Source organism: Mucor mucedo, assembly GCF_025094135.1.
Source record: "Mucor mucedo strain NRRL 3635 chromosome Unknown EV154scaffold_1, whole genome shotgun sequence".
Lineage (NCBI taxonomy): Eukaryota > Fungi > Mucoromycota > Mucoromycetes > Mucorales > Mucoraceae > Mucor > Mucor mucedo.
In genome coordinates, this window is record NW_026252285.1 from 603239 (window position 1) to 620394 (window position 17156).

The 17156-nt window shown below is 34.9% G+C and overlaps 8 protein-coding genes across 8 annotated transcripts; 1 reads left to right on the forward strand and 7 right to left on the reverse strand.

The window, feature by feature from the left end:
• Positions 1-41: 41 nt before the first annotated feature.
• EV154DRAFT_535315 (uncharacterized protein) lies at positions 42-1499 on the reverse strand (the record flags this gene model as incomplete). Its single annotated transcript, XM_051604063.1, has 3 exons — positions 42-700; positions 756-932; positions 1010-1499. 3 exons carry the CDS (start codon positions 1497-1499, stop codon positions 42-44), a joined length of 1326 nt encoding a protein of 441 aa, XP_051463778.1.
• A 2938-nt stretch (positions 1500-4437) lies between these two features.
• EV154DRAFT_4409 (uncharacterized protein) lies at positions 4438-5491 on the reverse strand. The gene has a single exon (XM_051596941.1). It carries the CDS (start codon positions 5199-5201, stop codon positions 4728-4730), a length of 474 nt encoding a protein of 157 aa, XP_051463779.1. The 5' UTR covers positions 5202-5491; the 3' UTR covers positions 4438-4727.
• Positions 5492-7128: 1637 nt separating this feature from the next.
• EV154DRAFT_546768 (uncharacterized protein) lies at positions 7129-7868 on the forward strand. Its single transcript, XM_051604711.1, has one exon. It carries the CDS (start codon positions 7184-7186, stop codon positions 7577-7579), a length of 396 nt encoding a protein of 131 aa, XP_051463780.1. The 5' UTR covers positions 7129-7183; the 3' UTR covers positions 7580-7868.
• Positions 7869-9320: 1452 nt separating this feature from the next.
• On the reverse strand, positions 9321-10714 carry EV154DRAFT_573189 (uncharacterized protein; the record flags this gene model as incomplete). Its single annotated transcript, XM_051606381.1, has 2 exons — positions 9321-9755; positions 10321-10714. 2 exons carry the CDS (start codon positions 10712-10714, stop codon positions 9370-9372), a joined length of 780 nt encoding a protein of 259 aa, XP_051463781.1. The 3' UTR covers positions 9321-9369.
• A 616-nt stretch (positions 10715-11330) lies between these two features.
• Positions 11331-11933, reverse strand: EV154DRAFT_489814 (uncharacterized protein). Its single transcript, XM_051599345.1, has one exon. The coding sequence runs from the start codon at positions 11852-11854 to the stop codon at positions 11390-11392; it is 465 nt and encodes a 154-aa protein (XP_051463782.1). The 5' UTR covers positions 11855-11933; the 3' UTR covers positions 11331-11389.
• A 118-nt stretch (positions 11934-12051) lies between these two features.
• EV154DRAFT_489815 (MIR motif-containing protein) lies at positions 12052-12775 on the reverse strand (the record flags this gene model as incomplete). Its single annotated transcript, XM_051599346.1, has 3 exons — positions 12052-12281; positions 12340-12615; positions 12719-12775. Coding segments are annotated over 3 exons (486 nt in total), but the record flags the coding sequence as incomplete, so codon positions are not given.
• A 28-nt stretch (positions 12776-12803) lies between these two features.
• EV154DRAFT_535317 (uncharacterized protein) lies at positions 12804-13728 on the reverse strand (the record flags this gene model as incomplete). Its single annotated transcript, XM_051604064.1, has 4 exons — positions 12804-13013; positions 13034-13255; positions 13286-13603; positions 13681-13728. 4 exons carry the CDS (start codon positions 13726-13728, stop codon positions 12804-12806), a joined length of 798 nt encoding a protein of 265 aa, XP_051463784.1.
• Positions 13729-15390: 1662 nt separating this feature from the next.
• On the reverse strand, positions 15391-17120 carry EV154DRAFT_454831 (ubiquitin-related domain-containing protein; the record flags this gene model as incomplete). The annotated part of the gene is made up of 2 exons (XM_051597322.1): positions 15391-15962; positions 16670-17120. 2 exons carry the CDS (start codon positions 17118-17120, stop codon positions 15487-15489), a joined length of 927 nt encoding a protein of 308 aa, XP_051463785.1. The 3' UTR covers positions 15391-15486.
• Positions 17121-17156: the final 36 nt, after the last annotated feature.

Sequence of the window (17156 nt, forward strand, 5' to 3'; positions counted from 1 at the left end):
AAAAAATATATTATTTTATTATTATTATTATTATAAAGAAATTAGTAAATGACACGTTTGTCATTTTTGATAACAATAGGAGGTTCATGAGTATTAGGTCTTGAGATCTCTGCTAATTCTCTACCAGCACTCCAGGAACCACCTTGAATGAGTTGAGAGAGCGAGAGTAGTTTTTTGCTAAGACGGAAGGATTGGCGAACACGTTCAGCCACAAGATCCAAATAAGCAACAGTTAAAGCACGCCATTCAGTGATGACGGGGTCCGATATATCAAACATCGGGGCCACTTCCACTTTAGGCTGGTACGGTAATAAAGAGTTTGCATGATAGTTTTTGATACCACGATCCATATCTGCTTGTTTCAACGTCAGAAAACCCGTATCAATCAAGAATCCGCCGTTGCAGTAATCAGGCAGTGGCGTTAATAGATCAGAACCTTCAATAGTCGCTCCCAATAACTTTTCCATGGGCTCAATAATAGAGTAAATTAGCCATTGTGATAGCTTATGGAACGGTACCATATTATCGTCACCCAAAATTGCTTTACAAGGCCAGACATCGCCAAGTCCTGCTGTACCACCAATGCCTTCTTCTGCCGACCAAATTTCTCCCATTTCTTGTACTACTGGCCAGATCGTTTCAATGCTGATAAGTGGGCCCTTTTTCGTCTTTATCGTGCTTGGGTGGCTCAAAAGGTAGTCTGACAATATAGTGCGTGTTAATATATATTTATCTCAAACTATGCTATTCCTTACCCATCATGTTGCCCGGTCGGTGTGTCTCTCTGCCGAAATAGTCTTGTCGTGTCTTTAGCGCGTAACCAAGGTGATTTAATAATTCGTGACGTTCTTCTATACCGACAAACGTATTCTGCTCGTTAAACTGAAGGCCGTTTTTCAGTGTTTCCAGGGACAAATCCATCAATGCCTCAGCTATAATAAACAGGTTTATTTTTATTAATATTATTTTTATGGTATAGTTACACATTGTTTGTTGTTGTGATACTTACAGTCTACTCGATAAGGCTGAGATGGATCAGTAGAAAAAGCACCTGCGACAAACATGTCGAGAAGAGCAACGGCAATGCCGTCTTTTCTTTTCAAGAGTCTTCCGGTGGATTGCTCTCTGTAGACGTAATTCTGGCAGGGTTTCATGTCCATAAGACAGGCGACGACAAGAATATCAATGAGTCTTTTTGTTTGTTCGAGTGAGGTAATACCCTGGGAAGACCACGTTTTCATGAGGATGTTGAGACGTAACTTGTTGCCGATATCAAAGTGACGCCATCGACCATAGACGGGTATATCTGAAGGGGTGTCGTAATCACGTTTGATGATGAGAGTCACGAATTGGACCATATCGTCTAGTTTAGAGGGATCAACGTCAAAATGGTGTAATCTGTTCTTATTGGCGGCTTCTTGGACTTTATAGCATCTTTCGCGTACAGCGTTGAGACCTAAAAGGAAGTCTCCGTTAGCACCATATTGATATGGAGCCATCTGTTGTGTATTCTTCTTATTGTTTAAGTAAAAGTCAAGGATTAGAAACGAATGGACATAAAATAAAACTGAGAATAAAACTGATCCTTCGTAATAAAGTAGACAAGAAAAAACGTAAAGCTTGGGAAGAAACCCTAAATCTGACTTCATTTTTATAAAGAAATCTTTCTTATTTTATTTTATTTTGGTCATTTTAAAATAATAAACAAGTTCAAGGGGTGTATCACATGGTTTTTTTTTTTTTTTTTTTTTTTTTTTATTTTTCTTAAATTTGTTTCTCCTTATTTTAATAAGGTTGGCCACCCATTGTCAAAAACCAACTTTGATCTCAACTCCTTAATAAACCTCCTTCTTTTTGCATCGTTCTTTCTAAACAAAAACAAACAAAACCTTATTCACTACACACTCACACATTTTTTTTTTAATTGTTGGAAACAAGACCTTGGTAACAAGATGCACGTTGATTTTTGGGTAAAAACACCCTCTTTAAAAAAAAGATCGACACGTAACATTGAACAAACAAAGAAAACCTTTTCTATTTAGTTACAGAAATATATATAAAAAGAAAGGGGGAAAAAAAGCCAAAAAGAAAACAAACCTTCTGACAGGTTTCCACAGATATACAATTAAAAAATGATGCATCATTCTATTTTTAATAATCTCACAATACATAACGGGGAAACGGGAAAAATCTATTACCGCCCAACCACTTGAGGATATCGTCTTTCATGTACCAGCATCACTCTGGAGTCTCCACGTTTACTTCTTATTTATCAATTATTATTCATCTTGGAAGGCGTAATACGCCTGTCACGCCAGACTCCTACTTTTATGCGTATACATATACGCAATGCTGCATATTGACAGCTGCTCCTCCATTATTACATGACACTTACTTCCTTTAAATACTGAGATTACGCATTACTTTAGCATACACATATCTAAACAATGTGTCAATATTGTTATAAAATCATGCATTACGTTTTACTAAGTAAGTTAATTCAATGATTGACAATAAGAGTGCATCAACACGTATGTATTCAGTGGTCACACCAAAGTAAATGTATGTATTAGCTGATAAAACAAAACATAATAGGACTACATATTACTGGACGATATGAATTACTTTTCCCCCTTCCCTTCCACATCAAGGGAAACCTTATATTATTGTCGTACTCGATACTAGACCCGCCCGTTGCTCATGTCAAATGAAAATAAATCACCTGTTGATACATGAAAAATGCAACCATGTTATTTTGATCTTTTCATCCCTTTCCGTTAGTAATCTGCCATACTTTCCGAATAGTGTGGTCATTTTGTTTTGTGGTTTGATATTACTACCCTGACTGGTTTTATGTATGTTGTATTCTGCCTCTTTCCTTATTTTCTGGATTTATCACATCTACCATAAATATGACGTCTAAAAATAAGCTGTTCTTAATTCGCAATAGCATTATCTTTTTTATAGTTTTTCAACGGGGCCATATTACTAATGGCCAAAATCCTTCGGCTTACAGTGAAACTCATACGCCGAATAAGATTCCATACTCCCATAGATAATACGAATAGTTGCAAGTGCAATACCCGATATCTTTCAAGCTGCTGAAAGAGACATTTCAAAGAGGAAGGACACCGGAAGGCCCCATACTACACCACTGTGGTGTCGGAACTGCTGGCTGCGCTAGCTTCCGAGACTATATGTTGATCGTTACGAAGCCCAAAATATTACGTAAATGCAAGTATAAATTAAAAGTTGCACAAACAAGTACAGATACTATTGATACCGAGAGGTATCATAGGCTAATAATTAGTGTGAGTAATGGCCGGATTTCGATAATATTATGCTTCACAATTTGAGTTTTAATCCTACGCATCTATTCTGGCTTTTCTCTCCTCCCTCTTTTCTACATGAACATCTAAAAGTACGTTTCACATAAAGGTCAACAACTCGTCCCATTTATCCTATGATATTTTGAAGTCTTATCTGTCCTACCGAAAAAATCAGGCTTGCAACTGAGTATTGACCTGAGATAGAGATTAAAATAACTGCACTTTTAATGTCAAAGCAAGCTCAAATTATCCTTCATGAGTATCACAGATGCGTATCCTGCACCGTTGCGATTTCTAGTATTACTTTTCTGCTTGAAAAAAATCGCTATTTGAAACTGAAAATACGTTAAACAGGTCGCACTTGGTTTATCAAGTTTTTTAATTATTAAGAGAAAAAAACGGTGAATATTTAATCCTATTTAAAAAAGGAGAGAGTAAAGCTGCTTGTTCCTTTATCTTTTGGGGTATCAGTAGTCTAATTTTATACAGAACTTTACAGAACTCTTATTTCAACAGTCAACTGACGACTTAACAAGAGCATGGCGTGAAACTATCGTTATTTCTTGATTCGGCAGTGCCATCGTGGTCACACAGTAAGCCATTAGTAATAACCATGTAAAAGTTGCATTGCATGCATTACCGAAACTATACCAAAGTTATTTCATCGATCGTAGTACTAAATAATCCTTACCCTCTTTGCAAAAAAAAAAAAGAAAAAAAATATGTTTCGTTAGATTTTTTTAGTGAACAACGAGAGTCTACAAACCTCTGCTCACATTCGAGCTAAAAATCTACTGTTGATACTACTATAAAAGCGATAGATCAATAAACGTGATTAGAGTATTTATTTCACTTATTGAAAAAACGGTAAGCACGTTGAGAAATTCTCTCGTCGGATTACTCCAACTGACGACTTAGGTCTCCTGTTAGTATTTAAGAACCGATCGATGTCTACGACAATCTCAAATAGAGTTTGGCATAGTTTAGCAAAAACATATTAAAATAGACAATACGTTATTCACCTATTGTCTCTTGCTGGAATAAAAAATCAGGTGTCAAACTTGTCATTGTAAAACATTAATTTAGTAGTCATTGTTTGTACAATACTACTAGCGGGACGAGGGAAATGGGTACAACAAGTTAAAGAATAGGGCAGACCGGCTACCCAAAATCATTAGTGTATGTGATCAAAAACGAAGTAAATTCACTGATGGAAACCCCTAAAATCAAGAGATCAGATGTTTATCAGGTATTAAAACAGATTTATTTTTTTGTACTTTGTCAACGCGTCCTTCCTATTTATTAAGGTGTTGATAAACTTGAATAATAATCTCAAATAATCAAAAAATTTCCTCTTATTAGCTCCTAAATACACAAGTTTACAATCACAGATGGTATTTATTTTATCAGCATCATGGTGAGTTCAGATCCTGTGCGGATATGACAATCAGCTAAAGTTTTATATTCTTCTTCAAGTACTTTTCCTTCAAATTCTAATCGTTGCTTATTAGACCAACTGCCTTCAATCGCTTGCAATTTTTCTTTTAAATCGTACACAGTATCGTGTCTTTCCGCCACGACTTTAATACAATTGCCATCCATGTTATGAAGATACACTCTGAAACTCGTGGCTGATTTTCCCGATTCTTCCATCCTTAACTCGTGGCCGTCCTTAACGCCACAGTATGTCAACAATTGCCAATTTTTCAGCTCGACTGAATTAAATGTGATGCGCTGGTTTTCATACAGGATGCCAACTTCCTTCTCCACCTTGCGTTTGACTTGAAGGACGGTTTCAGAATGTGGGTTTACGTACAGATTGAGGAGATGGGTCTCCGTGTTGACTAAGTGAGCTCGTACAGTTACTTGCATGATGGTTGGAGAAGAAAATAAAAGAAAACAATGATAACTGAGTGAAAAAAAAATGTAAAAGAGTTAAATTGATCCGTGGTATAAATTACTGCTGTATAGAAAGAAGCTTGATGATGCTAGAACTTCCATTGTCCCTTTATCAATCTCATGGGGATTATTTCCGTATAAGCCCTGGATACATCAGCGAGAACAATGAAACATACAAACTATTCCAATGAGCAACGCAATACTTTTACGCCACAAAAGAAAAGAAAAAAGAGGACGGTAGAAATATTTACAATGTGTCTCTAAACAAAGGCGTTGTTGATCACAGAACTTTCCCCTCTCAATCTCGGCGAGAATCTCCCGCTTCGACAAAACGAATTTTTGATCACGGCAATTATATTTGACTGGGCATAATTTGACTTTAGTACGATAGTCATAGTAATCGTTTATATTGTATATATCTTGATGTCGACCTGCTCACACAATTACGGATCAGCAAGACAAGAAAAAAAAATCGCAACGCCTGTCGACCCAGATTAGAATTTAAAAATCTATTTTTATCGTGAACGGTTACTTCTTTAAACCCACCACATGGCTAATGACATTGACACCTATCAACGTTCAACACACAATCTGTACTAATACGGTATCCTTTCAAAAACACAAGTCTATAATTGTATACATTTTTTTTAAAAAAAGAAGTAAAAAATTCATTTGTTTATTCCCCCGCATCCTTTTATATTAAATTTGTGGCGAGTAAGTTACTCCCGCCATTCTATTATTAAAAGCGCACCTTGATTTAACGTAATACATGTATCAGGGTGGTAGATCCACAACAATGATGTCACTTTGCTTATTTCATCATGATTTGAAATTTTCATACCCATAATCCTACAGAGAGTGTGTCGCTCTCTTGTTTAGGTTGATAATAACCTCCATCAACGAAAGTAATAAGCAAAAGATCAAGTAATTGCTGTTTAGCTCGTTTCCAGGAACGGAACAATTTAAGACGCCGTTGGAACTATAAAAAAAGAAAAAAGAAAAAGCAAAGCCTCTTGTTACACTGCATCAAGTCTATCCAACAATTTCATCACGGTTCACACGAATCTATTATTGGGTCGACTAACACAAATATTTGTCTGTGTACATAAAGTATCTAAAAAAAATTGCATAGCAACCGTGGTTGCTATGCTGGTATCGTATGACAACTATTATTACATGTATAACCTCAAGCCATCTTATTATCAAAGAAGACATTATATGACTTTGGTTGTTTTATACTCTCTAGTATCGATTTGAAGCGTTGGCTAAATTTTAATCAATATGAAACAGCGTGTATACACGCAAAAGCCCTTGGCTGTGATAATCATTTTACATTCTAGGCTTGATGAAAACGATGTAACACAATGAAGAAATTAGAATAATAGTTGTTACCATAATGTGGTACTTTCTATATAAAAAAATTATTGAAGTACGATATAGCCCGGAATCTATTTTAGAAACTCATACTAAAAATGTTGCCCTTGTTATGTTTCTTCAAAATATGGCTGGAGATGTAGCAGCCGAATCTTTTTCAGTAGTTTTGCCAAGAGAGCGCTGTAATATTTAGGTATTTGCGGATAGCAGTACATGCCCTTTTTTGCATCAATGTGTACACTAACCTTATTTCAATTCCTTTTTACAACGAACTTTAAAATGAGTCATTTCTACCAGGGCATGTCATTTCCGATCGGTAATGTTAAGCTTAACCTTTCACCGCAGTAATAAAGCAAGGATGCCATTGAAATAGATTTTAGCTTGAAAGGTTGTGCCAAGTAATGGCGTAAAGACATAAACCTTATCTGTGGGTAAATGTTTGACTATCACTTATTGTGCAACGTCCATATGTATATAAATACAGGCCCTTCTTTGAGTTTTTTTTTCTTTTCTTTTTCTTTATAAAAACAAAAACCCCAAAAAAAATACTAACCCTCCATTTTTTTTACCCCCATCTGTATATGACCTCCCTCATATCTATCCCGTTGACTATTCTGTCAATTCGCTCACCTCTCGAAATTCCAAAATATCACAGCTCTATACTTCATCATGAACATATTGAATGTAGCAGTTGGTACTCCTGGTTTAGTGTCCAATCTAAAAAATCACCAGATCCGATGGATCATGGTCGAGTATGTAGATCCATAAAGGTATTATCTTTTGATAGTAAGCCTAAAGATTCGTCCAACAGCGCCAGCTCAGGGGCATATTATGGATATACTGATTTTATCAGTGTAGTTTCTGCGACATTATTCACTGGATTTTATTATTCGCGTACTCTTGATGGTGTTAAACTTTTGATTGGACAACTGTTGAATTTGGCGCTGTTGATGTTTCTTTTTGGGAGAGCTTTGTAAAAAAAAGCTTGTCTTCTTCTCTTTCTTACTATCCGAACCCTTACTATGGTACTACCGCTCCTATGGTCTTCTTACTAATCAATTTTTTTTTCACTACTTGCAATCCCTTGAGAAAAAAAATTTGATGGTATGTCAAATCGTTTATCCAAAACATTGTTGTAAAACAATGTTTTTGTTTGTCTAAAAAAAAAATCAAAACCCTTTATCATACCTTTATATCCCCCTCTTTGCATTTTTTATAAAAAACAAAAAACAAAATAAAAATCCATAAAATAATTTAAAAACTTTTAACTTTGTCCTCTTCATTTTGATACATTTAAAAATTGTCGATCTTCCCCATGGGTTTACAACATGGATTTCCAAATTCTGTGGCACAAACATCTTTTTCTATTTCAAGCCAATATTTTATGTCATTGCATATTTTTGTTTGTTTGTTTGACAAGTAGATCCAATAAAAAACTAGCTTGGTGCCGTCTTCGATCCTACATTATTTATTCAGAAATAACAGTCAAGCAATGGGACGGCAATATAAGGATAACGAAACTATGATACAAGCTTAAAATTACACATAAAATTCTTTGGAGAGATCGACGAGAATACGATAACCAAGTAGGGGACAAGGTGGCTGGTTTGATTCAACGATAGTAATGGACACACAAATAAACTTGCTTCACATAAATACCAAAAGTGGTATATCTTCAGATAGTGACTTAATATTCGAGTCATGACATAGTAAGGCATTTTATAACGTGTTGAAACTTTCGACGATAACCTTGGTAATAATCTTATTCGAACTTAAGGATAGATTCTAAAGTATCCAAACGATTTGTAAGTAGATTCCACATGTACCACATCACCATCTTAAATACCACACTCTTGAATTAACGAACAGTTGTGTAGCATCACTACGATTAATAGCAAATGCTGTAGCGTTCATAGAGAGCATCATATTCATGTTCGACCCTTTTTTTAAATGTTTGGAATAGTCTCCATGGACGGATCAATGGTGATATTGAAAGCTACTCTGTTCGTATATAAAAGAATGTTCAACGTTGTTTGCATTGTGTATAAATTTATTCTAGCTTATCACAGAAAGCTCTCGTATATTACATATTTATACTTGAATGCAATGACAGTAGCTAAAAACATTCTTTTCTGTTTCCAATATCTTTTTTAAAATCTTAGTTTATCTCCAATATGTAATCTTCATTGCCAAAATTGTGAAAAGCAACGCATTCATTGTCAATTTAAATCTTAATATTATGAAATACAATATTGACTATTTTGAGATAAAAATGAAAAATACAACAATGGTTAGTGCGATAGTTTTGGACCCAATAGTAAGATCTGGGATTATGATTATAAATAAACAATTCATCTGTTACAAAAAAGTCTAATTTAGTCAACAAAGCCTTTAATTACCTCATCCTTATTAAAAAATTTGATTTATTATTGATAGACACAATTGCAGACATGGATCATTATCTATCAGATTCAATATAACATTGGTAGTTTTCATTGTAATTTATTGTGACATATCATGGATTAAACTTTCCATCCCATCTCCCCCCTCCCCTATCAACATTTTCCTCGAGAGATGGGGCGTAGAGCACTTAGCAATCCTAGCATAAATCTTTAAAGTAATTTGAATTTAATGGTTGATTCCAATATTGGCAAACTGCTGCAATAGAAAAATGTCTCAAGTTATATTATGCTTTAATTATATTTTATTATGATTTTGCAGAGAATATAGAAATTTGTTTTAGACGTCTGATAAATTTAGGAGGCATTTACGTATTAATAAGCTGTCTTGGCACTAAGCTAAGTATCGAAGATGAATTTAAATTAAGATTTCCAATGGATCTTGAATCTTCGAGCTGATCGCCCATCCACAAAAGACACTGAAGGCCGTGAAAATACCCGGAGCAAGCTTGTAACTTTAATTTTAGGATGAAAACTTTATCCTTTGGGTGAACCATGACTTTATAAGTTTTGGGTGTCAGATCTTTGATAGTCAACTCAAAACTTTCATCAACGAATTGGGTGTTTGTATCCTCTACCAAGTATATTCTATCATTTTCTTGCATTTTATAGCTTGAGAAGGGTTTGGTTTCATCCATTTCAATGGAGTTATAGATAAGCGTCTGGTTCTTATAGCATAGTCCATGTTCAAGTTCTATTTTCATTTTAAGATATAGAGCGTTGTAAACGGGACTGACATTTATTTGAAAAATCTCTCGTTCTCGTAATAAAGGTAAAATGTAAATTTTCATTCTACTAAGCAATAGATATTATAGGAGGAAGGAATGAAAGTACAGCTCTAACAGAATGGGTTAAAAAAATCAGGTCAAATAATTAAGGAAACAATCAACCAGGCGCTATACTAACGAAATTACTTCCCTATAGCACCTGATAGATAACAACATGTGTCACATTATGTTTTTATTTAGTACAATAAAATTGCTTGCCTGGAATCGTTCCCATCCCAATTATTGACGCTCTTTGGAAGATGTCATAAGTGCTGTAATATACAAATGAAAGGGCCTGTCAGTTGGTGTTAAATATTTTTGTAAATTGATATACGGATTTAAGACATAATACGAACGAAAAATAATATACAAAACCCTTTATTTTATTTAAAAGTGGTTATAAAACAGAACGAGAATATAAATCAACTTCCGATTTGAAGTAGCTCATTGTTAAAATACAATCAGGATAAATACTACAATTTGAGACAGTACTTGAATCTTCAAGGGTCTTTCCTCTGTATGTGATACATTGGTGACAAGGATCTGCTTTATCCAGAGCCTCAATCATTAACTTGATGTCGTAAATGGTGGTATACGGGTCAACTTTCAATTCTACGATCTCACCATCAGGCTTTTTACAGTCTACTCTGAAAGCTTCAGATCCAGATCCCTCTATCAAATAGATACAGGTGTTACTCTTGATATCATAGTGCGAAATAAGAGTACTATTTTTCATGACAGTACTGTTGTAGACTAAGGTTTGGTTTTCCAACAGAATATTTTGAATCTGTTCAATCCTCATTTTAAGACTAGCAACTTTTTCAGAGGAATAAACATCCAGTTGGAAATCACTGCTTTTATTCATAATCGTTATTCTTAATTGCATAATTGTTGATTGTGTAAAGTAAAAGAAAATTAAATTAAACAGTATCGCAATGCATTTATGCAATATTAAATATAATATTAACTATAGCCGATATTTGACCGTTTAAACATCGCTTTTAATAATGAGTACAATAATATACTCTTGTTTTATCTGACTTTCATTGTGTCTAATGTGCCATTCAATTACTGTAGCTGATCCGTAGTAGAGCATTACCTTCCATACATTCAGAGTATTTATGTTATCTGCAAGTAACTGTAGAAGTAAATCTGGCAGATCCTTTACACACAATTATAATGGTTGTGCGATAAAAGGATGGAAAGCTACATCATTATATATAAAATACTAATACATCCTATCTATAGTGGTTAAGTGGTTTCAATAGGAGAAATATCACAGGTTTTTAATAAATAACCCCAATAGCCAAAATATGTTTATAGCGCGACTACTGTAATATATGCGATGTGTGGAGAGTCAGAAGGAACCGCCCTGACAATATCTACCGAACGTGATGCATTTCAAGATATCCCGCTATCCTTATCAACGCTATGTTGTAACTCACATGATTAAATTCGTAATAAAACACATATCTATGAACACACACACAAATGTACAACAATGATACGGCTGGTTCATCGATCTTTTATTATAGGGTGCACGAGAAAAAAAAATATACCTTCACTTGTTGTGGGTGTAGTTCACTTGTATTAAACTTAAAGGTGCTATGTTATATTCGGATAATGTTTTGTAGTTTTCGAGTGTTTCTTCATTGTATTTAATAGTTTGGTTCTCTGTAGGAATGCCTAGGGTAGGCGATAAACTAGCTTTCAGTTGACCCACAGTGTTAGTGGGGTTAATGTAGACAGTTAGCCGTTCTAACCTATTATCTGATTTGCAGTATATTTTAATACTTTGCGAATGAACAGGATCCACCATCAGATCTATACTGTCGCCTTCTTTGATGCGTTTGTCAAGAAATTCATTATCTCTCCACGGGCCGTAACGATGTTCGAGAGTCTGAGATAAACAAAAAATACCGTATAACTGTTCGATCCTTTTCTTAGCACTAAGTCCCGTATAAAATTCGTCTACAGTGATTTGGAATTTATACAAATCAGGTTTAAGTATTAAATTAAGCAACATGATGACTAGTCGAAATTAAGTTAAACAGGGAGAAGTTTTCTTTTTTACACAAAGTCATTTTTAAGAATTTATTAGACAGTCCCTTCTGACCAAAGTATCGCGTGCTGGGACAAAAGAGCGTGTTAGTACTTCGGTGAAAAATTTATCGGTTTGTGCTCAAAAATCATCCCATTATTGGGATAAAGCTAGTACGGTCATTTAGCGTAGTACTAAAACAGAAAAAAAAAGTGGTTTATTTAAATGTGTATGTGTGGGGAATAGGTATCATACAATTTTAATCAAAAGAAACGGCCCACTTGTCGTTGTCATCGAGACCTTCGAAAGCAGTCACTTCGTTCTCGCCATCAGCCAAAGAAATCTCATGGGAGTGGAGGAGCTTACCAGTAGCAACATGGCGAAGAATGACGGGTTGGTTAGCACACCAGAACTATATAGAAGATTTCAATATATATATTTAAATGCATTGGAGATATGAGTGAACTTACATCGTCATATTGCTCGTCATCTTGATCGTATTGCTCAACTCTCCAAACATCGTTTTCGTCAGTAGAGTCATCATCATCGAAACAAGAAACTTCTTGTTGACCAGAGACGGGACTCTCAATCTCATGAGAGTGGAGGTTGGCACGGTCAGTCACGTGCTTGGGACGAATGCTATCCTCAAATCTAACCTCGTAACCAGCCTCTTCTTCAGTAATGGTAGGAGGAAGAACTATCCAGGTGCTTTCATCGTTAGGAGATCCTTCTAAAGTGAAGGCCTTATGTAAAAAAAAAAAACCATCAGTTTCTGCCCCCTTATCTCACTTTCTCTCTCTCTCTCTCTCTCTCTCTCTCTCTCTCTCTTTTTCACTTTTTCTCTTACCTTTGTTGGAAAGAGCCACTTTCGTAAGTGCCTTGTTGGAAAGTAAGATAACGGTCGGTCAGAAACATTTGAGGATTTATAAGTGAATTATCTGTTGAGTAGTATTGCCGTTTTTGGGGGGAAATCTAGGATCCGTGTAATAAACCAACTTCCATAATACAGATTACATTTCTGATCGAGTTTGAAGTCAAATTCAGAAGCAGGATAAAATGCTTGAAAGGATTTTATTGCTCCATTAGCATAATAGTTATACCAAGTGTCTTTTACTGATGCTCCAGTTTTAATATATTGTATAAACTTTTTGCGATGACAGAGACCGATTCGCTTTTAGAAAGGTTTGCTTCGGCTTCTTTCATTACCAATGGTTGATTCTGCTTTCTCAATGATATGAAATGCCTGGAAAGTTGTGTTCTGTTGTTCTTAGTAAATATAAGGATCTGTTTATTTTCGATAGTACTCGTTTCTTTCATGCAATACAATAGATCTCTACGGCCAGGATCAATTAATACGCATCTGCCAATTGTTTTCTTTAAATAAGCCTAATCTAGTTTTTCTATAGGACTGGCTACAAAATCATTATCCTTCTTAGTCCCTGCTTGTTTTATTGTAACTGTTTTGCTGTTGGGTATTTTTCTATCTGTAGTAGTGTTTTGCTTTATAATAGACACGCCAACACCATCAGTTTCAATTGTGGTTTCAAAACGTAAAGACTTGTTATGGCCTCCGTTTTTAAAAGCTTTTTTCTTTAAATTAACCACTTGAGTCCAAGTTTCAGATTTGTCCTTGACTGGCTTTTTGTTTTTCAAAACCTGATAATTTGCTATTTTGGCATCTATTGTCATGTACGAAGGTATAAATGTAGTTCTGATAGGAAAACATGTAAACTCCTACAGCTTTTCTGTCTCGCATAGCTCTTAAAGTTTGTAAAAAGCTTTGAAATGGTTCTCAGGATGAGCTTGTACACCATAGTAAATCGAAATTTTTTTTGAAATTTGTAATCATCACCATACATTGATAATAAGGCTTTAAGGACCGCTTTAGACTTATCATCTAATATGTCTACATCAAGAACTTCTTGTTTAGAGTTTGCGAGTTTGATCTTGTTGCACGGTATAAAAATCTCTTCGCGTAACCTGAGTTTAATGGTTTCCTTATTATGACCTTCAGCTTCCAACTTTTCTTTCAAACCAGCTGACTTTACTTTTTTTCCCCGCAAAGATGGTTCAAGAACATATTAAGTTTATTAGAGATATGTTTTCTAATGTTGTTAAAATACGCAGTTTCAATTTTCGCACATTCATATAATGCAATCTGCTGAGCATTGGTAAGTTTGGGAGGAGTGTACTTGACATGTACACAATTTTCATTCTTGTGATTTGCTATTAGCTGTTTGTAAATTTTTACAGAACCTCTAAGTCTAGATTTCTCATGATAAGAACCATCACGAATTTTCTTATCAACAAGAGCCAGGAAAACTTCGACAAAGAAACCTTTGCTGACGAAACTTTTTAGCTCAAACCTGCTTGACTCTTTGTAATTGGGATTTATTGGGGTGAGAAAGTCAGCATTATCACTGATATATTAATGATTTTGCACATTGCTTGTAATTTCTTCCTTCTATTTTCCCTTACTACGATTCTTTTGTAGATGCAGGTTTTCATTACCTCTTTTACTATTATGTAAGGCTTTTTTTGGATTACTGTATCAATATTATCAATTGTGAAGCATACTTCTTCTCTTTCTAATCACAGTTGAAGCGACAGGTTGAAAATCGTCATTACTTGAGTTATCTAATAATGATTTCTGAGTTTCTACCAAGTCTTTTGTGGTCTGTGAACTAGATCCTGTCACACCTTACCTTATGCCGTCAACATAATTAGGCTGCCTTGAAGAATAATTATATACTCTACCTTCATTTTCTTTTCTTTCAATCCCTTTCCCTTTTTTCATTTTTTTTAAAAAAAGAAGGATGGCAACTGGGTGCTTTTTAAAATGCTGTACCGTAGTAGATGTTTTATATCTAAGGCACGGCTCTCGGACCGTTGTTCATGTCCTTTCATGAAAAAGACTTGTTTGTGATCTATAAAGAACGTATAGTAGAGATACCGAATAAGTTCTGTGAAAATGGCACTGAGCTTTTACCTTCTATTAAACTACGTTTAGATCTCTCTGTAAGTGCTTGAAAAATTGTAATATCCATTTCTCAGATTAACACCGTAATAGGCTGCATTTCAAAATACAATGGAATGCCTACAAATTTGAGAGCCATGATGGCGTCTTACAAAGGATTAGTTACACCAATTCTGATCCCCCACTTCCTTGCGACAGGTGTCATTGACCCCATTATTATATAAGGCTTACGGGAGGCAAGCCCTCCCAACATGTCAGTGGTCCAAGCAGCACTTATCATAAAAGTCAGGAGCACAAATTAAAGTTTAATGATGTAGCTATCTAGGCACATAAGTAGTTATATAAATCATTTACTAATGTTTGATCTCGATTCACTGTGATTCGTCGAATTGCTGGAGTTTTTTAGAACTAAATTCGTTTTCTTCATGGATGTAACCTATGGTTTCATTACTATCGTCTGTAACTTTTACACCTCAACAATATTCAATTAGAAAGTGCATTTTGTTGATTGTGTTACATTATTTAAGTCAAGAAAGATCAGTCATTTGTTAATTTCAAAACCGCCACTTTATCATTATTTATTAAGTCTGCTATTTGAATTTATCAAAGCCGTCGTTTGAGGCCATAAACACTTTATGAATTAACTACCGCCCAGTCTAAGTACCAATTGAATGGTACTACCGGTATCAATTCTATAAGATGCTAGATTTCTTTCGTCCTCCATTTGTCGACCCGCATATATTAGACGTTGTTGGTGGGGAGGAATACCTGATTTTGCCATCAGCATCAATTTTAGATCCTCGACTAGGTAAAAAGATTTGACCTGCATTTCAATGATAGCACCAGTCATCGTTACGATTTCTATTTTAAGGAATTGTGATCCTAATCCTTCTGCAACTAGGCGGATAGTGTTATCTTCTTGAATATCGTAGTCCTCAAGAAAATCGTTGTCGTTTAAAATAGCGGATTCATATACGAGTATTTGTTTGTCGCGAGGTACACCATAAAAGCTTTCGACCTTTTTCTTGATACTGAGAACCGTGTAACAAGGGTCAACTGCCAGCTTGCATAAAAATCCGTCGGGAACTATCCTTATATTTATATTCATTGTAGTTTCTTGTAAAAAGGGGGAAAAAATCGAATTTTTAAAAACTGCAAGAAGCCAGTCAAATGTGACTGTTAAATCTCCTTTTAGTTCATCCGGCGGGCTGAGGGGGATGTAACGCAGGATTTTTAATCTCGATCAGTAAAACTTTCAATTTACGCATGAATTTGACAAAATATTTCAAGAACGGAATTGACACCCTTTTATGACAACAGACGAGGGGCTTCTTAAATCTAAGTACCTACGATAAACTTTTTTTAGTTACTGGAAGATGCTTCTTTTTAATGTAGATAATTTTTGTAAATCTTGTTAATTGATCTTTTCTGCAGTAAAAATGTTCAATATGCTCGTAAATATTCTCTTCTAATGCTTTTTTTTTAATTTAGATCATGAGATTACCGTGGTAATGGAATCCTTGAATTTTAAAACAATCAACTAACACAAGGAATATGTTAATCATTTGTAAAAGGAACTACCCCTAATCTATCATCATAACTAGTTAAAAGATTTATAATGCACTATCACTATTGCTTAAAAAGCTTTATGTATAGCAGCTTAAAGCTGTCTTATAGTGACGTCTGTTTGTATGGGATGAACAGACACAGAACGAACATTTGACAGAGTAATCGTATATAAATGCCATCGATACCTTTATTATTTTTGAGAAACAATTTTTCTTTTAATAGTCATATTGTAATTATCAACACCTAGCTTATACGAATTCCAATCATCAAGTGTATTGTAGAATCGTGAAAAATTTTGTGATAACACAACTCATTTTCATCTTTCAAAGTGAAACCTTTAAATGTTAGACGTTGCGAATAGACAGGAATACCAGTTTTTGCCATCAACATTAATTTTATATATTCGACGCGGTAAAAAGTTTTAACCATCAATTCAATTTTTCGAGGTGTTATAACTTGTATTTTATATGATTTTAAGCCAGGCCCTTCTGTAATTAAACTGAGCATGCTGTACTCTTCAATATCATGGTCTTCAAGAAAATCGTTGTCCTTTAAAATAACGGATTCGTATACAAGTGTTTGATTGTTACGAGATACAAAACATAGTGTTTCAATTTTTTCCCTGATACTGAATGCCGTGTAATAAGGGTCGACTTCCAAACGGCATAAGAACCCATCTGGTACAAATTTTATATTGATAAACATAATGTCGTGAAAAGAGGAAAATAAAGCAATCAGAGT

What these genes read in the sequence shown, in the direction of transcription:
- EV154DRAFT_546768 (XM_051604711.1), top strand. Translation starts at nt 7,184, where the DNA reads ATGACCTCCCTCATATCTATCCCGTTGACTATTCTGTCAATTCGCTCA.
- EV154DRAFT_4409 (XM_051596941.1), bottom strand. Translation starts at nt 5,201, where the DNA reads ATGCAAGTAACTGTACGAGCTCACTTAGTCAACACGGAGACCCATCTC.
- EV154DRAFT_489814 (XM_051599345.1), bottom strand. Translation starts at nt 11,854, where the DNA reads ATGTTGCTTAATTTAATACTTAAACCTGATTTGTATAAATTCCAAATC.